Source organism: Podospora pseudopauciseta, chromosome 1 (assembly GCF_035222475.1).
Source record: "Podospora pseudopauciseta strain CBS 411.78 chromosome 1, whole genome shotgun sequence".
NCBI lineage: Eukaryota > Fungi > Ascomycota > Sordariomycetes > Sordariales > Podosporaceae > Podospora > Podospora pseudopauciseta.
This window is the reverse complement of record NC_085892.1, coordinates 2,364,001-2,378,897: the sequence shown is the minus strand read 5'-3', so window position 1 is coordinate 2,378,897 and position 14,897 is coordinate 2,364,001. Positions and strand designations below refer to the sequence as shown.

The following is a 14,897-nucleotide window of genomic DNA, read 5'->3' as shown; positions in this document are numbered from 1 at the left end:
GCAAACCGATGAGACTACATTAGTTACATCATGTATCAAAGCCTAGGTGAAAGTAGGCGTGTACAAATAGAATTTGTTTTGAAAGAGCCAATGTTTAACCGGCCACTGAAAAGAGCTATTTACAATATTGTAGACACTCTGTTTAGCTTCTACAGAGAAGAAGAAGAACAGGAATATGTACAAAAAGAAGGGAAGAAAGAAAGAAATCACATAATGTTTCTCCTACTCTACATATTTCGGTGATCAAATTCAAAATGACTATACGCCTGTCAGAACGCCGATTGCCCCTGATTCCCATCCCATCCTTTGCTCCCTCATCGTCCGTCCGTCGTGTACAATACTACCAGTGGTACATGATATGTGTTCAAGTAATCCAAGAAAAAACATGCAGCAACAACGCAAAACAAAAACCACTCTCTACCTCACCAACTCCCCGGAAGCAAGACGCCTCTTGAAGATTTAGTAACAGACGAAGCCTGCAAGGAACATCATCTCCGCCTGCCGCCCACGACTATCTCCTCTCGACCAAAAGAAGATGCATAGCGGCGTAAGCCAGAATGATGAACACAACACCAAATACACCAAGATTGATGATGTCCATCCACATGGCCAGGTTATCGAAACCGAACGAGCTGAGAATGGCGGCACCAGGCACTGTAATATCAATACCAATCTTGTGGTCGATAAGAGTGAGCCCAGCGACCTCGTTCACGATCAGCGCCTCGAAGCCATAGTGGAAGATTGACAGCCACTGGAGCCAGAGAGCTGCTGGTGGAATTGCGTTGTGATTCAGCAGCAGACCGGCAAAAAGCAAGCTGAACAACATGACCAAGCTGCCAATCAGGTTCGCAACGCCATGGTCCTTGCAGACAATGCCGATGAACAGACAAATGCCTGCTGCAGCAAAGTTGAAAAGTACCAGGACCAGCATGAACACCAAAAACTTGGCTGGCTCGGCAACGAGGCCAGTCATTGGGTAGACAATCGCACCTAGCAGGATTGGTGGGATAATTCTGAGAGGGATGATGTCGAAAAGAACCTTGGCCGCAAAGTAGGTGATGGGTGAATAGTATCCATTTGCTCTCTCACGGACGAAGAGAAGCCGCTCCTGGGAGAACACGGACAAGCTGGTCAGGGTGCTGAAGCCGAACAGGGCGAGGACGAAGAAGAAAAGACCAAGTCTGTTTTGGAAGCCAGCAATATCCATCGTCAGGCCGTAGAACAGATAGCCAGCGAAAACGGCGAGGAGGATGGCGATGGCGTAGTGGGTCAGCATCAACATGGGGTTCCGGTAGAGGTTTCTCCAGGTACGCTGGGACAAAAGAACAAACTGTCGCCAATATCCGATGCGAGTATATCCTCTGCCCATCGCACCAAGGTTGATGTTGGGTCCATCTGCCACATACCCATTGGCGTTTTGGCCGTTGCTGGCAGTCGCTGCCGCAACAGCCTGCTCGATTTGGTCATGCGTATTGCCAGCGATATCTGACTGGATATAAGAGTGAACGAGAATGTCAAGATCGGTTCCAGTGGTGGCAGGAGGAGGTAAATCATCAGGATCTTCCGCGATTGGGGTTGGTTGTTGGCCGGGTGCCTGGCGTTGAACCTTGTACGCTCCAATCTCGTCCCTGGCGTCCGAAAAAGCAGCTGTATCAGCTGCTTGCTTGCGCCGAGTGTAGAGCTCCCGCTCCTGCCTCAACCTTACGGAATCCCGACGCGGGCCTCTGGGACGTGATGAGCCAGCCGTAACTGTACTCTCGTCACCAACACTGTTACCAGAGATACTAGCGACCGATTTGACAGCCCGGGTGCTACTGGGGCCGATGCTACCACCATCAGTAGACAGGGCACCGTCGTCGTAGGAAGTGGTGGAGGAAGCATGCATCGTCAGGTCAACCAAATAGTCGGCGATGTTGAAACCGGGAGGGCAGCTGTAACCGATCTGATCGAAGTACTCCTGGCACAGGTGCAGGGGTCCAGAGTAGACGGTCTTGCCTTGAGCGAGCAGAATGAGGCGGTCAAACAGGGCAACGATGTTGGACCTAGGCTGGTGGATCGTGAAGATGACTGTCCGCTTGTACGTCTTTGCCAATGTGACCAAACATTCGATGACGTTGTAGGCGTTGTAAGCGTCAAGACCACTGGTAGGCTCATCGAGGAAGAGGATGGACGGGCTGGTGACCAACTCGCAGGCAATGCTGACACGGCGCTTCTCTCCGCCCGAAATACCCCGACCCTTGCCCTCCTCGGAACCGATCAACGAGTCTCGAATGTGGTGAATACCCAACTGCTTTTCGACCTCGACGACTCTCTGTTCCTTTGCGGCCCTTCCCATGTCCCTTGGCAGGCGAAGAAGTGCGCTGGTCATGATGGTCTCGTGAACCGTGAGAGTGGGCAACATGGTATCTTCCTGATCAACAAATCCCACAGCGTTCTTGTAGTCCACATCGCTGACCTTTTCACCATTGACATAAAAGTCACCAGAAACCTGGCCACGCTTGTTCTTGCGGGCCAAGATGTCCAAAAAGGTGGTCTTTCCAGCACCCGAGGCTCCCATGATCGCCGTGATCTCTCCGGGATGAGCCATGCCCTGGATGCCCGAAAGAATATGCTTTCCGTTCAGGTTGTAGAACACGTTCTGGAAGTAAAGGGAGGCCGGCTTGTGGTCTGCCATGAGCTTGATGGCTTCGTCATCTGAATCGTCCAGATGGATAGGCCCATACTTGAACTGCCTTCTGGACAAGTACCATGTCAGGAGAATGACACCCACCAAGAAGAGTGCGCATCCTGCAATGACTCCAGCAATCAATGGCGTGTTGATCTTGGGGACCTGGGGAGCATAACCGGGGACTTCTGTGTGGTAGAGACATTCGCCGGCGCCGCAGCTGAGAAGAATGCTCGAGTCACCAAAAATATCGCTGATCAGGTTGTTCATCTCGGGCTCTTGGAAAGAGCACTTCTTGTCCTCGCCCGGTCGTTGCACACACTCGAACTTGGCAGGGCCCTTGATCAAGTTGACCAGGAAATCGCTGATGTCCACAGAGCCATTCTCGCCACAGAGCATACGGTCGGGGATGCACTCGCACTTGATCTTTTCGCACTTGTAGGAAGTCGAGTTCTTCGTTCCCGAGAGGTCATAGTCGGCGGTCGAATCGCATTCTTCGAGATGGCACATGAAAGACTCCTTCTGATCAACCCAAACTGTAAAAGTGTCAGCTCAAGCATTCAAAGTACGAGGTGCCACATCAGACTCACATTGGAAATCACACAGCTTCGTCTCCTTTTTGCAGTTGAAGGTGACCTGGGGGATCTGGGCGCCCAACAGGCTACGAATAGCCTTGTTGGTAACATCACACATCTGGAAGTTCTCCTTCACAATCTCACCGCCGGTATAACAAACACCACCATCACCAGTCTCGGTCATGGCGTCGCAGGCTCTATCGTTGGTGCACACATTGCAGTTGATGCCGGTCCATCCATCATCGCACTGGCAGGACTTGCCCTCCCGTTTCGGTCGATCAGGTCCTCTGGAGAGAGAGCCGCATACTGTGGAGCACATGGTGTGAGTACAGCCATTGCGTAAATAGTTGTGATATGAAGGGGCGCATACATGGTTCAAGACAATTGTCACCGCCAAAGCCATCAGGGCAATTGCATTTGCCGCTGTATTCACTACAAGGAGCGAACTGACCGCACGAATGGGCTGGGAGGTTGCAGTTGAAGCTGTTCAAGAAGACAGGTCGTAAGCATTCTGGACATGATGAGATTGGGAAATCCATTTGAGACCGAAAACCTACCATGGTGGACAGTCTTTCGGACGTCCCTCCATCAGTGCTGCCTGGACTCGCAGCATGTCGATGGACGAGTAGTTGCTGGCGGCCGAGACAGCGCATGACAGCGATAGCAGCAAGGCTAGCGCCCGTGGTATTTTGGATGCCATGATGGCGGGGGTAGGCCAGCTCGGGCCGTGATGAAGTAGAAACTCAGAGATTTGATGCCAACTGGGACTGTTGCAACAATGCGATGGAAGAAGCTTGCGAAGCTGTGGTGCGTGTTGAGATGGAAGCTGTTGAGATCGGCGGATGCTGAGCCGGCAGGCGACAAGGGCGTCAGACCAACCCCACGAAAGACTCAACCACTACCCTGGCAGAGTTTAGATCAACGCCAATGCAGAGCTTCCAGACTGGTGGGAAGCTAATGCTCTTTCACAGGTCGTCCCAGCAGGTACCTGTCATCAATGTCCAAAAAAGGCACTGGTGTCCATCAGTCAATAAAGCCTCATGTTGAACATGGCAGTGTTGAAAGAGGGAACTCTCCTGTGTGTCTGTCTGGCGCAATCGGCCTTCAGCCGTCCAACGCTCCCCAGGCGATGATGTCGCTGTGGAGAGGCACGGAGCATCCTGGAGCGGGCCTGGAGCGGTTCAATCGGAGCCGAGCCCTTCGATTGGCTGTACCGCTTTCAATGTGGATCTCATCTGCACTTCCCTGCCACGTCTTTCCAGGGGTGTCGCACAAGTGGGCGCTGCTGAAACGGTCAGCAGACTCAGGTGACAGTCACCCTAGGTACAGATTTTATCGTTATCAGGAGCTATCAACTTCCAACAACTCCGCTTCCCCTCACCTGTATGGGTCGATAGTAAACAGACTTGGGGTTAATATCGATAGCAGGCATTGAATATCGGCTCCTATGGATCCTTCCTACCTTCGAACGGCAGGTGTTTAGGATCATGGAAACTTCCATGCCCATGAGGCTCTGAGAAGTGCACAAGGTACTCTGTAACTCCACTAGAGCATGTCATTGAAGGGCGCAGGTCTTCATGGAGATGGGAGAAGGCGCAGAGCGACAATTTGGAAAGTAACTATATAAGTCATCAACACTCACTCTTACCTTGACATCAAAGAGAATCACAAGAAACGCCAATCCACTCCCACCCGTCCAAAATGGTCAAGATTCAACCCTTCGAAGTCGAGCAATGGATGAACAGGCTTGAAAACACACCTGGTGTCTTGAACATCGCCGAAACATGTGCAGCTTCGGTATCCATCAAAGACCTTGTTCAGCTTTGCACTGATAAAGACCTCCCAAGTCCACTTTCCACCTCCAAGAAACTGACCTATGGTGCAATCACCGGCTCTAAAATGCTTCGACAGCGTGTTGCCTCACTTTTGGACCGTGGCCTGTCCTCCCCTCAGGCTGATGCCACTTCGCCTGTGACATCGCCTCTTCCTGCCGAGAATATCATCATCACCCAAGGAGCCATCGCAGCCAACTTCCTGTTGTTCTACACCCTCGTTGGACCCGGTGACCATGTTGTCTGCGTCTACCCGACGTATCAACAGCTATACGCTGTGCCGGAAAGTCTTGGGGCTGAAGTGTCACTCTGGGAGTTAACGAAGGAAAATCATTATGTACCTGATGTGAAGGACTTGGAATCGTTGGTAAAGGAGAACACCAAGGTGTGTGTTCCCGACCGCCTTGATACCAGCCCGTGCTGACCCTGGCCAGATGATCGTCCTCAACAATCCCAACAATCCCATGGGTAGCACCACCCCCAAGTCTGTCCTTGAAGACATCATTTCCTTCGCAAAAGAAAGGGACATCATTGTCTTCGCCGACGAGGTCTACAACCCTCTCTACCACTCCCTACCCGACGGTCAGACCGCCCCTCCATCCATTCTCACCCTGGGGTACACAAAGGCTGTTGCCACTGGCTCCATGTCCAAGGCCTTCTCTCTGGCTGGCATCCGGATAGGATGGGTAGCTGCCCGCGACGAGAGCATCATCGAAGCCGTGGCTCATGCTCGGGACTACACTACCATTAGCGTCTCGCAGCTTGACGATCAAGTCGGGAGCTATGCTCTATCGGAGCCAGTTCTCGGGTCTCTATTGGAGAGGAACATGAACCTTGCCCGGACAAACCTCGAGATTCTGAGCAAGTTCGTCGAGAAGTATCACTCAGTGTGTTCGTGGGTAAAGCCTACGGCTGGGACAACCGCCCTGGTACAATTCAGCAAAGGAGGCCTGGTACCGGTTCATGACCCAAACTTTGTCTTGGATGTGTTGGACAAGACAAAGGTGCTGTTTATGCCAGCGAGTCCGTGCTTCGGGCTGGCAAGGGACTTTAAGGGGTTTGTGAGAATAGGGTATGTGTGTGAGACCGAGGTCTTGAAGGAGGCCCTGGAGGTGCTCGGTGGGTATTTGGAGAAATTTTTGCTTGAATAGAGTAAGCCGAGTTGGCTCGAGTGAAGACACGGATGAATGGAAAGCGAGCTCATGGACTACCTATAGTTGACTGGTATTTTTGATTGGCGATGGATTTCTTGGGTATTTTAGAAAGAGCCCTTCAAGGTCCTTTTTGTGGAGGAAGGTGCCGAAATCCGGTGAGATGAACCACTGGTCTCATGAGCCTTTGAGCGTGGTATGTTGTGTTTACGAGTCCACCAACCATATAGCATCTAGTTATGTCATGCCGCTAACAGGCATCCCTAAGGGGTAGCTAATAAGGGGCAGGATTCGGCAGGCATACTACAATGCAACAGCCAGGGTCCATTTATTGCAGCTGAGGCTTTGAAAGCCGTAAGACTGTAGTTGAGAACACAAGATCGGCCTAACTATGAACCATCAGCCTTGTGCTAGTGTCATGTAAAAAGTTACAACTCCACACGGAGCGAGTCTCGGTAAAGACCATGATGTTACCTTGTGCTGATGTTGATGCCAATAAGACGGCGTGACACCAAGGCCGAGGCCTCACCTGCAAGAGAAGCTTCATGATCTTGCGAGTATAAAATCTGTCGAGGGATGTTGGCTTGGAGACACGTCCATCAAGCTCAGTCGCATCACATCACAACCACTGACGGCACAACTCTCACAACCAAACCAAACCCAACTACTCAATCACGCAAAATGAAGCTCTCTACCATCCTCGCCGTCACCCTCGCAGTCGTCGCACCGGCTGCAGTGGATGCCGCCAATTGCAAGACCGGCTTGCACTATTGCGGATACGTCCTTCTTCGCAAAGGTATCGCCTTTCCCATCCTCTTGAGGTATCCAGATTCCCCAGGTTCAACGCTGACACTCTCCTACCTAGGCAACTACTACAACCAAATTATCGAAGCCCTCAAAAAGGCAGACAAGTCCACTTCCTCGGCCTATGTGAATCATTCTCTCTTTTATTGCACGGGTGGGAGCAATGGCAACATCAAATACCAGGCCAAGTGCAGCAGCTGTGTTGACGGTGGAGATGGGAAGAGTGATCACTGCTGAATAGGCTGAGGCTGTTTAGATTTCATCGGGTCTGAGAACAGTCAATCAGAAGGAGTACTTATAGCTTCAGGTGTTTGGTCATTCATGTCTCCCGAGTCGTGCCTGAAGTTGAAGCTTGATGAAGAATGCCCCTGTCGGAGACATCCCTGAAAAGACCCACATTCCCCAGACAAGCAACGTCATGGGGCGCTAAGGCCGCGTACCCCGCTGTTGCCAAGAGATCCATGGATTGCTTGATTCTTCACTGGGAAATGGGAGGAGCTTCCACCGCTGGAAAAAGCTCCGACCCCACTGAAGCCTGCTTTTCGGTGTAAGTGGAAGCATCCCGTCATCTGTATTTCGGACGCCAGGAACGGCTTTGTTTGCTTCGCTCTTGTTGCTTGATCATGGACTAGCTGATGTCAGTGACGACCTTCCCTCTCAGGATTTCCTGGCTCCGAGGGGAGGTCTGACACGCTGAATAATGGAAGTTCGTTTTTCCGCTTTTCCTTCCGGTGACGAAGTCCTGTCACAGTCAACATAATCAAATGGCTGCGTGCCAACCTCGGTCACTCGCTCGCCTTTTTGCCCGTGTTCCTTGGAGCTCCCCCCTTTTTTCTTCTGGTCTGCTTCTAGTCACCTTTTCTGGAGCTGTATAACGCTGATCCGGCTGATCCGGCTCGTCGAACATTGCCCGAGACCGAGTTGGTGCTCCCTTCGATGTATTTTGGCCCGATTTAAGCTCTCTTGGTTTCGGCTCTAGGTGTCGCCGCGGGCTGTGTTGTGTCCCTGAGCCATTCGCAGTCAACCTCGATCGATACCCGCGCGCCTCGTTTGCGTCACCACCATTGCTTGTGTCGTTCTTGGGCGGCTCCCTCTTCTGGTCAACTGTTTTGGCGACTATTTCAGTACACGATTCCGATCATAGAGCCAGGGACATCTTTCTTACAACGAGTCGAGTATATCGCATAGCTAGGAGTCAAGAACCGCAGTCATGAGAAGGGGGGCTGGCATCATCGCGGCGGGTGCATTGTTTGCTGCGACTACGTTGGCACAACAAAAGGATGGAGTGGTTCAATGGGGCATTCAGAGGCGACAACCGCCACCAGAAACCTACACCAGAGTACGGAAGCGCGCTTCGACGTTTGAGGAGATCATCACCAACGAGGAGGCCAGAGGAGGTTATTTCGCTACCTGCAGGTTAGGAACGCCGGGTCAAGACCTCACGCTCCAGCTGGACACAGGAAGCAGCGATATCTGGGTTCCGGATCCGACGGCAAAGGTCTGTTCTAAATCTGGGACTGAGGGTTGCGCATTGGGAACATGTACGCTCAGACTCCCTGACCTGACTTCTCGGTCATTATATTGACCTTTTGAGCAGTTAATCCCGACCGCTCTAGCACATTCAAGGTTGTTGGACAGGGCGACTTTGACATCAACTATGTCGACGGCAGCTCTTCGAAGGGTGACTATTTCACCGATGTTTTCCAGATTGGCGGCGCAACATTACAGAACATGACTATGGGCCTTGGTGTCAACACAGACATCGCTTATGGACTGGTTGGTGTTGGCTATGCGTTGAATGAAGCCATCGTGGGGACCACGCAATCGACAGCTTCAGTTTACCCCAACCTCCCCGTCAACATGGTTAAAGAAAAACTGATTAACACTGTGGCGTACAGTTTATGGCTCAACGATCTAGGTGGGTTCAGATCGCAGCAGCTCGTCTACGTGCTCAGCTACTGACCGTGATAGACTCGAGCTCGGGTAACATCCTTTTTGGTGGAATTGACACCCAAAAGTACAAAGGAGATCTTACACGCATCAATATACTGCCAACGACGCAAGGGCTCTACACTTCTTTCGCTGTTGCCATGACTTCCCTGATAGCAGTCAGCCCTAGCGGCCAGGATACGCTCACGTCGAAGGCCTTCCCTATGCCTGTAGTTCTTGACTCCGGCACCACCCTCTCTTACTTGCCTACTGACCTTGCCCTGCAAGTATGGAAGGAGGTTGGGGCTTTATATTCGCCTGAATTTGAGCTTGCCGTTCTTCCATGCGATATGCAAAACAGCGAGGGATATTTTTCGTTTGGATTCGGCGGCCCCAGTGGTCCACAAATAAATGTGTCGATGGATGAGCTAGTCCTCGATCTCACATCTGGCCGAGCACCGGTCTTCAACACTGGCCCATACAAGGGCATGGATGCCTGCGAATTCGGGATCCAGAACTTCAGCTCTGCTCCATATCTCCTGGGCGACACGTTTCTCCGATCGGCGTACGTTGTCTACGATCTCGTCAACAATCAGGTAGGGCTTGCTGCCACCGACTTCAACTCAACCGAAAGCAACATTGTGCCCTTCCCTAGCTTGAGCGCCCACATCCCTTCGGCGACTATTGCTCCAGACCAGAGTCAAGCGACCATACGTCCGTCAGTCACCACACCGGCTTATGCGGCCAGTGCTGGTTTCACGGACAGTGCGGGTGTAAACGGGTCCGAGAATGCCGCGTGTGGTTTACCACCTGCTCTTGGAGTAGCACAGCTCTCGGTGGTGGGCTTAACGATGGTGTTTGTGATGCTTGGGTCTGGGATGTTCTCGTTGTAGGCAGCGCAACGACTATTAGGTTTCGGGCCATGAGAAGAACATATTTTACGATAACAATACCCTCAGAATCTAGGTTGGCTATCAGGATTGGGTGGTCTTTGTGTTGATTTATATACGCGGTAAAGCATGACTTTGCTGCTGGTGTTGGTTTTGTGATCAAGTACCTTGTTTGGATTGAGATAGAGGAGAGAGCAAGACAAAACAGCAGCAAGAATTTGCGTTAGGATTGTAGATGTAGATAGCTACCTGGAAATTCAGCTAGGATTGTCTCAAGTTGTTTTCTAATACAAAGAGCCTGGCCAGAGGTACCTAAGTGCATTTGAGAGGTGACTTTGGGGATGGCTTCCAGGCGTCAAGCTATGTTGGCCTATGAGGTGTGAGACCATGACCCTTTCCTCCTTGGTTGTTAAGTCGCACCTTCCAACAAGAACTGGCCCCCACAAGTCAGCTCACATTCCGTCTCTAGGGGAGCGGGTGTACGCGTCATTTTCACCTTTACATCCAGCAGTACCGACGGACCTAAGCATCCAACATCGACCTCAAACGTTTGCAGGCAGCAGCCCCTGACATGCTATTGGGGGCCAGGACAGCTAGTGGTGACCCCAAAAGCCAAACCAAATTCAGTCCCCAGCTGGTGAGCAAAATAGCGGGCATACAGGTTAGGATCGCTGTTAACAGTTGGGGGCTGGTGACCGTTCGCTAATCCCAGGCAAAATGTAGGACCAAGTTCAAATGCCGCTCGAATCTATCACAATACAACCGAAAGTTACATCGCCAGGGACGTTGGCCCCCAAGGTGGTACAAAAGTCAATTTATACCACCCGGCAATCCAGCCTGCGCCGCAGACCCTATATGATGGCGTCTAGAACATGGTGCCCTTTTGAAGCTGTAAATTTCTTGGACTAAAATGGAATGGAAGCCATACCTTGTCGAGGACGGAACGATGCCGTCGTTATTAAGTATAGTTTTTTCCCGGCATGCAATGAGCAAGATGTGCCCTCTCTTCGAGCGCTCAACCCTTCCACAGGATGAGAACCCTCCATCATGGCCGCCACCACAGAGAAATCAGCTCGAAGTCGGCGAAATACAGAAAATGATATCCCGGATTACAAACCCCTGCCGCTCCGATTTTCTTTTCTGGCTACAGTCGTTCTTGTCCTCTGTGGCCTCATCATTGCCTTGGAGAGGCTGCTTCACTCGCTCCCACACGAAGGCAGCCGAACGGAGATACCCCAAGAATTTGGCTTCATACCTGATCCGAGAGATCCAAAGCCGGCATTTGATGTCCTGAATGCATTGTCACCCGAGGCTCGACAGAAGTTCTATGGGCTGCCGGTGGAAACCTCCCTTCAAGATGACCCTCCAAGCAGTACAAGAATGCCGGATGCGACAACGACGTCTTTTCCAGCTGAGTTCAACAAGAGAATGGCCCCAGATCCCCGCCCACATACCAGCTACTATGTGAACACCAACGTGATCACCACCTACGTTACTTGGGCTAATAGCTGGTACGGCCATCCAGATAACGTAATGGCCAGGACGGCGGTATTCCCAGATGAAGAGAAGCCAAACGAATGCATGTATAACTACCAGGGCGTTATCATAACAACAAATAGCTCAGCGTGCCAGGTCATCATTGCACCTGATCCTTTGACCACTCCGCCACCGGGCTGGAAATCACCTCGTCAAGGTATTCCTGGTCTCTGGTTTTCCGATGAATGTGTCAAGAGCTACGACGATTGGTACAAGTCTCAGTTAGCCACGATCCCTGCTCCTCCGCCAGGTCCAGCGATACCGTACCCAAATGCTTTCATGAAGCGATTCTTACGGTGCTCGTGGCATGGCGAGCCGCGTGAAGAGACAACCAGTATCCGGTACGATGTTGAAGAGCCATTACCAGAGACCTTTCTCAATTACTACGTTGAATGGGACGTTCAGAGGCAGATGGAACGCCTTATTGTCAAGCTTCGCTTCCCTGGACGGCTTTATCCTGGCGCGGGCCTGTACCTTTGGGGCGAACACAATATTGGCGAGCCATCAACAACTTCGAGTGTGACGCTATTGCCATCGCCTACTAGTACAAAGCAATCGACTTTTGAGTCTGTTGATACATCGACTTTACAGTCCGAACCATCCATGTCTCAGTCGAGTTCAACTTCGGAAACAACTGCCACAGAAACAGTCACGAGTTCAAACATAGCAGTGCTCCCAGTAACAACCTCGGATTCAGAGTCGAAGACGGATGGCATGCCAGCTTCGGTCACTTCACCCATCTTCATTCATAGCTCAAAACAAACCTCACAGTCAGAACCAGCTTCGATTGTGGAGACGAAGATGGGCATTATACGGGACTCCAGCACGCTTCTGTCCTCATCTTGGAGCAGTCTCAAACCAACACAACTCCAGTCAGCATCAACGGAGCACTTGGAAAATCCGAGTAAATCTACAGCTTCAATTTCGACGTCTACTTCTTACCCCACAACACCATTCGATTTACGTTTGACCACGAGCGTACCGTCACCGGTCCCGCATCAACTAGAACCCTCTGTCAAATATGTCCTCGTACCCGTCAACGTGTACGTTGAGTCAACGACCCAGTTCACGATGTCTGGTCAGATGTGGATAAAAAGCATTGTCCATACGTCCACGAGCAGCATCCTCATCGGTGTCCCGGCGGTGATGGTGATTCCAGCAGTAACAACTTTGACAAACTCTAATGGCGTCCCAACAAGCACGCAAACCGACTTCCACGGCGATCTCTATCTCATCAACACTCTCACGACCCTGACGAACGCTCGTGGCTCCCCAACACTCACCGCAACAACGCAGGTCCCCGCCACCTCTGTCATCACAACACTCACGGATACCAATGGCATCCCGACAGCAACAGCAACCAGCTTTCCGGTATGGCCCAACCTGCCCAACTCCACTGCTGCCAATCTCATGCTTCCGAATCGGGCGAGCTACTTTACGATTTACTTTTTGCCTATTTTGCTTACGATTTTCTTGCTCATCCCTGCTCAGGCGATTGACGCTGAGATCAAGCAGCTTCTTCCTTTTCGTCTTTTGACTAAACACAACCCTCCTGCTGGCGCAGGTGTAGATGCTTTGGTCATGCAACCTGGTCGTATAAGCGGCTGGAGGTTGCTATGGCGCTATGGCGATCCGATTTCCCTCATAAGCGATCTGGTTGTTTTATGCGTGGCAGGGCTGATCTCTGTGTCGGGAGAGACGGTGGGGCTGAAGCTACGGGGGAGCTGCCTGAGTGTGAATCTCAGTACTTGTTTTTTGACTGTGGCGGTTTTTCCTGTGCCGGCGAGGGTGGCGGAGGGTTTGCTGGGGGGGTTGATTGTGTTGGTGATGGTGTTGGGGTTTATGCTTGTCAGGTGGAGGACTGGGACTGCGGCGGATCCGAGCAGTGTGGCTGGGGTGTGCGCGTTGTTGCAGGTCGATAGGACCAGGGAGGTGTTGATGAGGGGGATGGAAAGAAGGGCAGAGGATGGATTGGATGATTCAGCAAAGGTGGATCAGTTGTTGAGGAGAAACTGTGAAGGGTTGAGCTTTCGGCTTGGGAAGTTGGGGAGCTGGACTGGAAAGAGGGCGGATGATTATGGGATTGTTGTTTCGTCGGTTTCGGTAGGGGGTCACAAGAACGGGAAGACCAAGATGAGGTCTAACTGTGGGATTGATGGCAGTGATATGATTCTGCCGGTTGAGAGGGCTGGCTTGCGACAGATGAGGCGGGCCAGGAGTGGTTTGCCTGTGAGGAGAATGACGTTCCATGTGCCGGGGAGGGAACGGACTTTCCAGGGAGTGCTTTTGGCCTTCTTTTGCGGCTTACTGATTCTTATCCTTTACTACGAGCTTACCGAGTATGAGGACCTCCAGGAGTCGGCGTTTGAGTGGTTCATGGACAGCCAGGGGTTTGGCGTGAGGATGTTGTTTACCGGGCTTGGTGTGGTGCTTTCGTTTATGTGGGATCATTTGTTTACGAGTTGAGTCTCTCCCCGCCTGCTAACAACTTTCAAGAGCGAACGTTGCTGACGGCGTGGTACTTGCTAGCATTCTCAAAGAGGCGCATCTACCAACGTATGGCGCAGAAACAACAGCCAGCAGCGCTGTCGGTTCTTGAGCCCTGTCCTAAGACTGTCTTTACAGGACTGTGGAGAGCGGTTCGTCAGAAGGATTTGATGGCTGGGGCCGTTGCCTTTGCCGGGATACTGTCCAAGTTTGTACCAGCTTTACTGTCGAGCATTCCATTTTCTTCGGCTCAGACGTGGCAGACGCATGAGATATGTACTTGGACGACGGTTGCGCTGCTTATTGTTCTTATCTTGACTCTGGTCAGCTACATGTGGCTTGTCAAGTGGCCGCATATGCCAGCGGCGCCGGATTCGTTGGCGTGTCAGATTTACTATGTGTGTGATTCGGCGATGTTGAGGGATTTTGAGAGGTTGTCTATGTTGGGGAGGAGGGAGAGGGATCGGAGGGTAGAGAGGATGGGGAGGATGTATCGGTTTGGGTGGATGACTGGTGTTTCGGGGGAGAGGAGAGTTGGGGTTGATTATCCTGAGGGCGAGCAGGGCTATAGGATGCATGGGTTGGGGGGGTGCGGGTTTGGGACCACGGGGGGGAAGTGAATATCTAGGCAACTGTGTGAGTCGTGAGCAGCGATAGTGATAGGCAGTCGAATAAAGCATGACATGACTTGTGCTTGGGGTGTGTAGATGCCTGAAGCGATCACCATCATGATAACTTCAGTCCCGAATCACGCCATCTGTATGGCTCTTGTGTTGCGAGCGAGTTCCTAGCAGGCAACGGCATAAGAGACCTGCAAGGTACGTAGGGTCACCAGCCGATTGGAAACCATCAGAATACTACATCAACCTTCATTCCCTTTGGGCCCCTGTCCCGAGAGTCGGGAAGGACCAACGGCAGCTTTTGGACCCCGCCAAGTTACATGTAACCATGGATTCCTTCCCTCTAAGAGCTCTTGCCTCGAGTATTGGTTACACAGCACACAACTTCTCTACTACCGCGCCAGTTAC

General features: G+C 51.8%; 5 protein-coding genes across 5 annotated transcripts; 4 read left to right on the top strand and 1 right to left on the bottom strand.

Annotated features, from left to right (window-relative positions):
• Positions 1 to 45: 45 nt before the first annotated feature.
• On the bottom strand, positions 46 to 4,369 carry ADP1 (FAD-dependent urate hydroxylase). The gene is made up of 4 exons (XM_062907221.1): positions 3,798 to 4,369; positions 3,611 to 3,723; positions 3,256 to 3,546; positions 46 to 3,201 (listed from the first exon to the last, which is right to left on the bottom strand). The coding sequence occupies exons 1-4, from the start codon at positions 3,938 to 3,940 to the stop codon at positions 512 to 514; spliced, it is 3,237 nt and encodes a 1,078-aa protein (XP_062770150.1). The 5' UTR covers positions 3,941 to 4,369; the 3' UTR covers positions 46 to 511.
• A 49-nt stretch (positions 4,370 to 4,418) lies between these two features.
• QC763_106450 (uncharacterized protein) lies at positions 4,419 to 6,223 on the top strand (the record flags this gene model as incomplete). The annotated part of the gene is made up of 2 exons (XM_062907220.1): positions 4,419 to 5,457; positions 5,507 to 6,223. Exons 1-2 carry the CDS (start codon positions 4,942 to 4,944, stop codon positions 6,221 to 6,223), a joined length of 1,233 nt encoding a protein of 410 aa, XP_062770149.1. The 5' UTR covers positions 4,419 to 4,941.
• A 576-nt stretch (positions 6,224 to 6,799) lies between these two features.
• Positions 6,800 to 7,344, top strand: QC763_106440 (uncharacterized protein; the record flags this gene model as incomplete). Its single annotated transcript, XM_062907219.1, has 2 exons — positions 6,800 to 7,019; positions 7,089 to 7,344. 2 exons carry the CDS (start codon positions 6,800 to 6,802, stop codon positions 7,262 to 7,264), a joined length of 396 nt encoding a protein of 131 aa, XP_062770148.1. The 3' UTR covers positions 7,265 to 7,344.
• A 227-nt stretch (positions 7,345 to 7,571) lies between these two features.
• QC763_106430 (uncharacterized protein) lies at positions 7,572 to 9,849 on the top strand (the record flags this gene model as incomplete). The annotated part of the gene is made up of 3 exons (XM_062907218.1): positions 7,572 to 8,568; positions 8,625 to 8,945; positions 8,999 to 9,849. Exons 1-3 carry the CDS (start codon positions 8,238 to 8,240, stop codon positions 9,847 to 9,849), a joined length of 1,503 nt encoding a protein of 500 aa, XP_062770147.1. The 5' UTR covers positions 7,572 to 8,237.
• Positions 9,850 to 10,893: 1,044 nt separating this feature from the next.
• On the top strand, positions 10,894 to 14,523 carry QC763_106420 (uncharacterized protein; the record flags this gene model as incomplete). The annotated part of the gene is made up of 2 exons (XM_062907217.1): positions 10,894 to 13,843; positions 13,912 to 14,523. 2 exons carry the CDS (start codon positions 10,894 to 10,896, stop codon positions 14,487 to 14,489), a joined length of 3,528 nt encoding a protein of 1,175 aa, XP_062770146.1. The 3' UTR covers positions 14,490 to 14,523.
• Positions 14,524 to 14,897: the final 374 nt, after the last annotated feature.

Bases quoted from the DNA above. Each gene is read 5' to 3' on its own strand.
- ADP1 (XM_062907221.1), bottom strand. From the start codon at position 3,940: ATGGCATCCAAAATACCACGGGCGCTAGCCTTGCTGCTATCGCTGTCA. The intron at 3,547-3,610 runs GTATGCGCCCCT...TGTGCTCCACAG, and splicing joins TGACAATTGTCTTGAACCAT to TATGCGGCTCTCTCTCCAGA. The intron at 3,202-3,255 runs GTGAGTCTGATG...ACACTTTTACAG, and splicing joins GAAGCTGTGTGATTTCCAAT to TTTGGGTTGATCAGAAGGAG.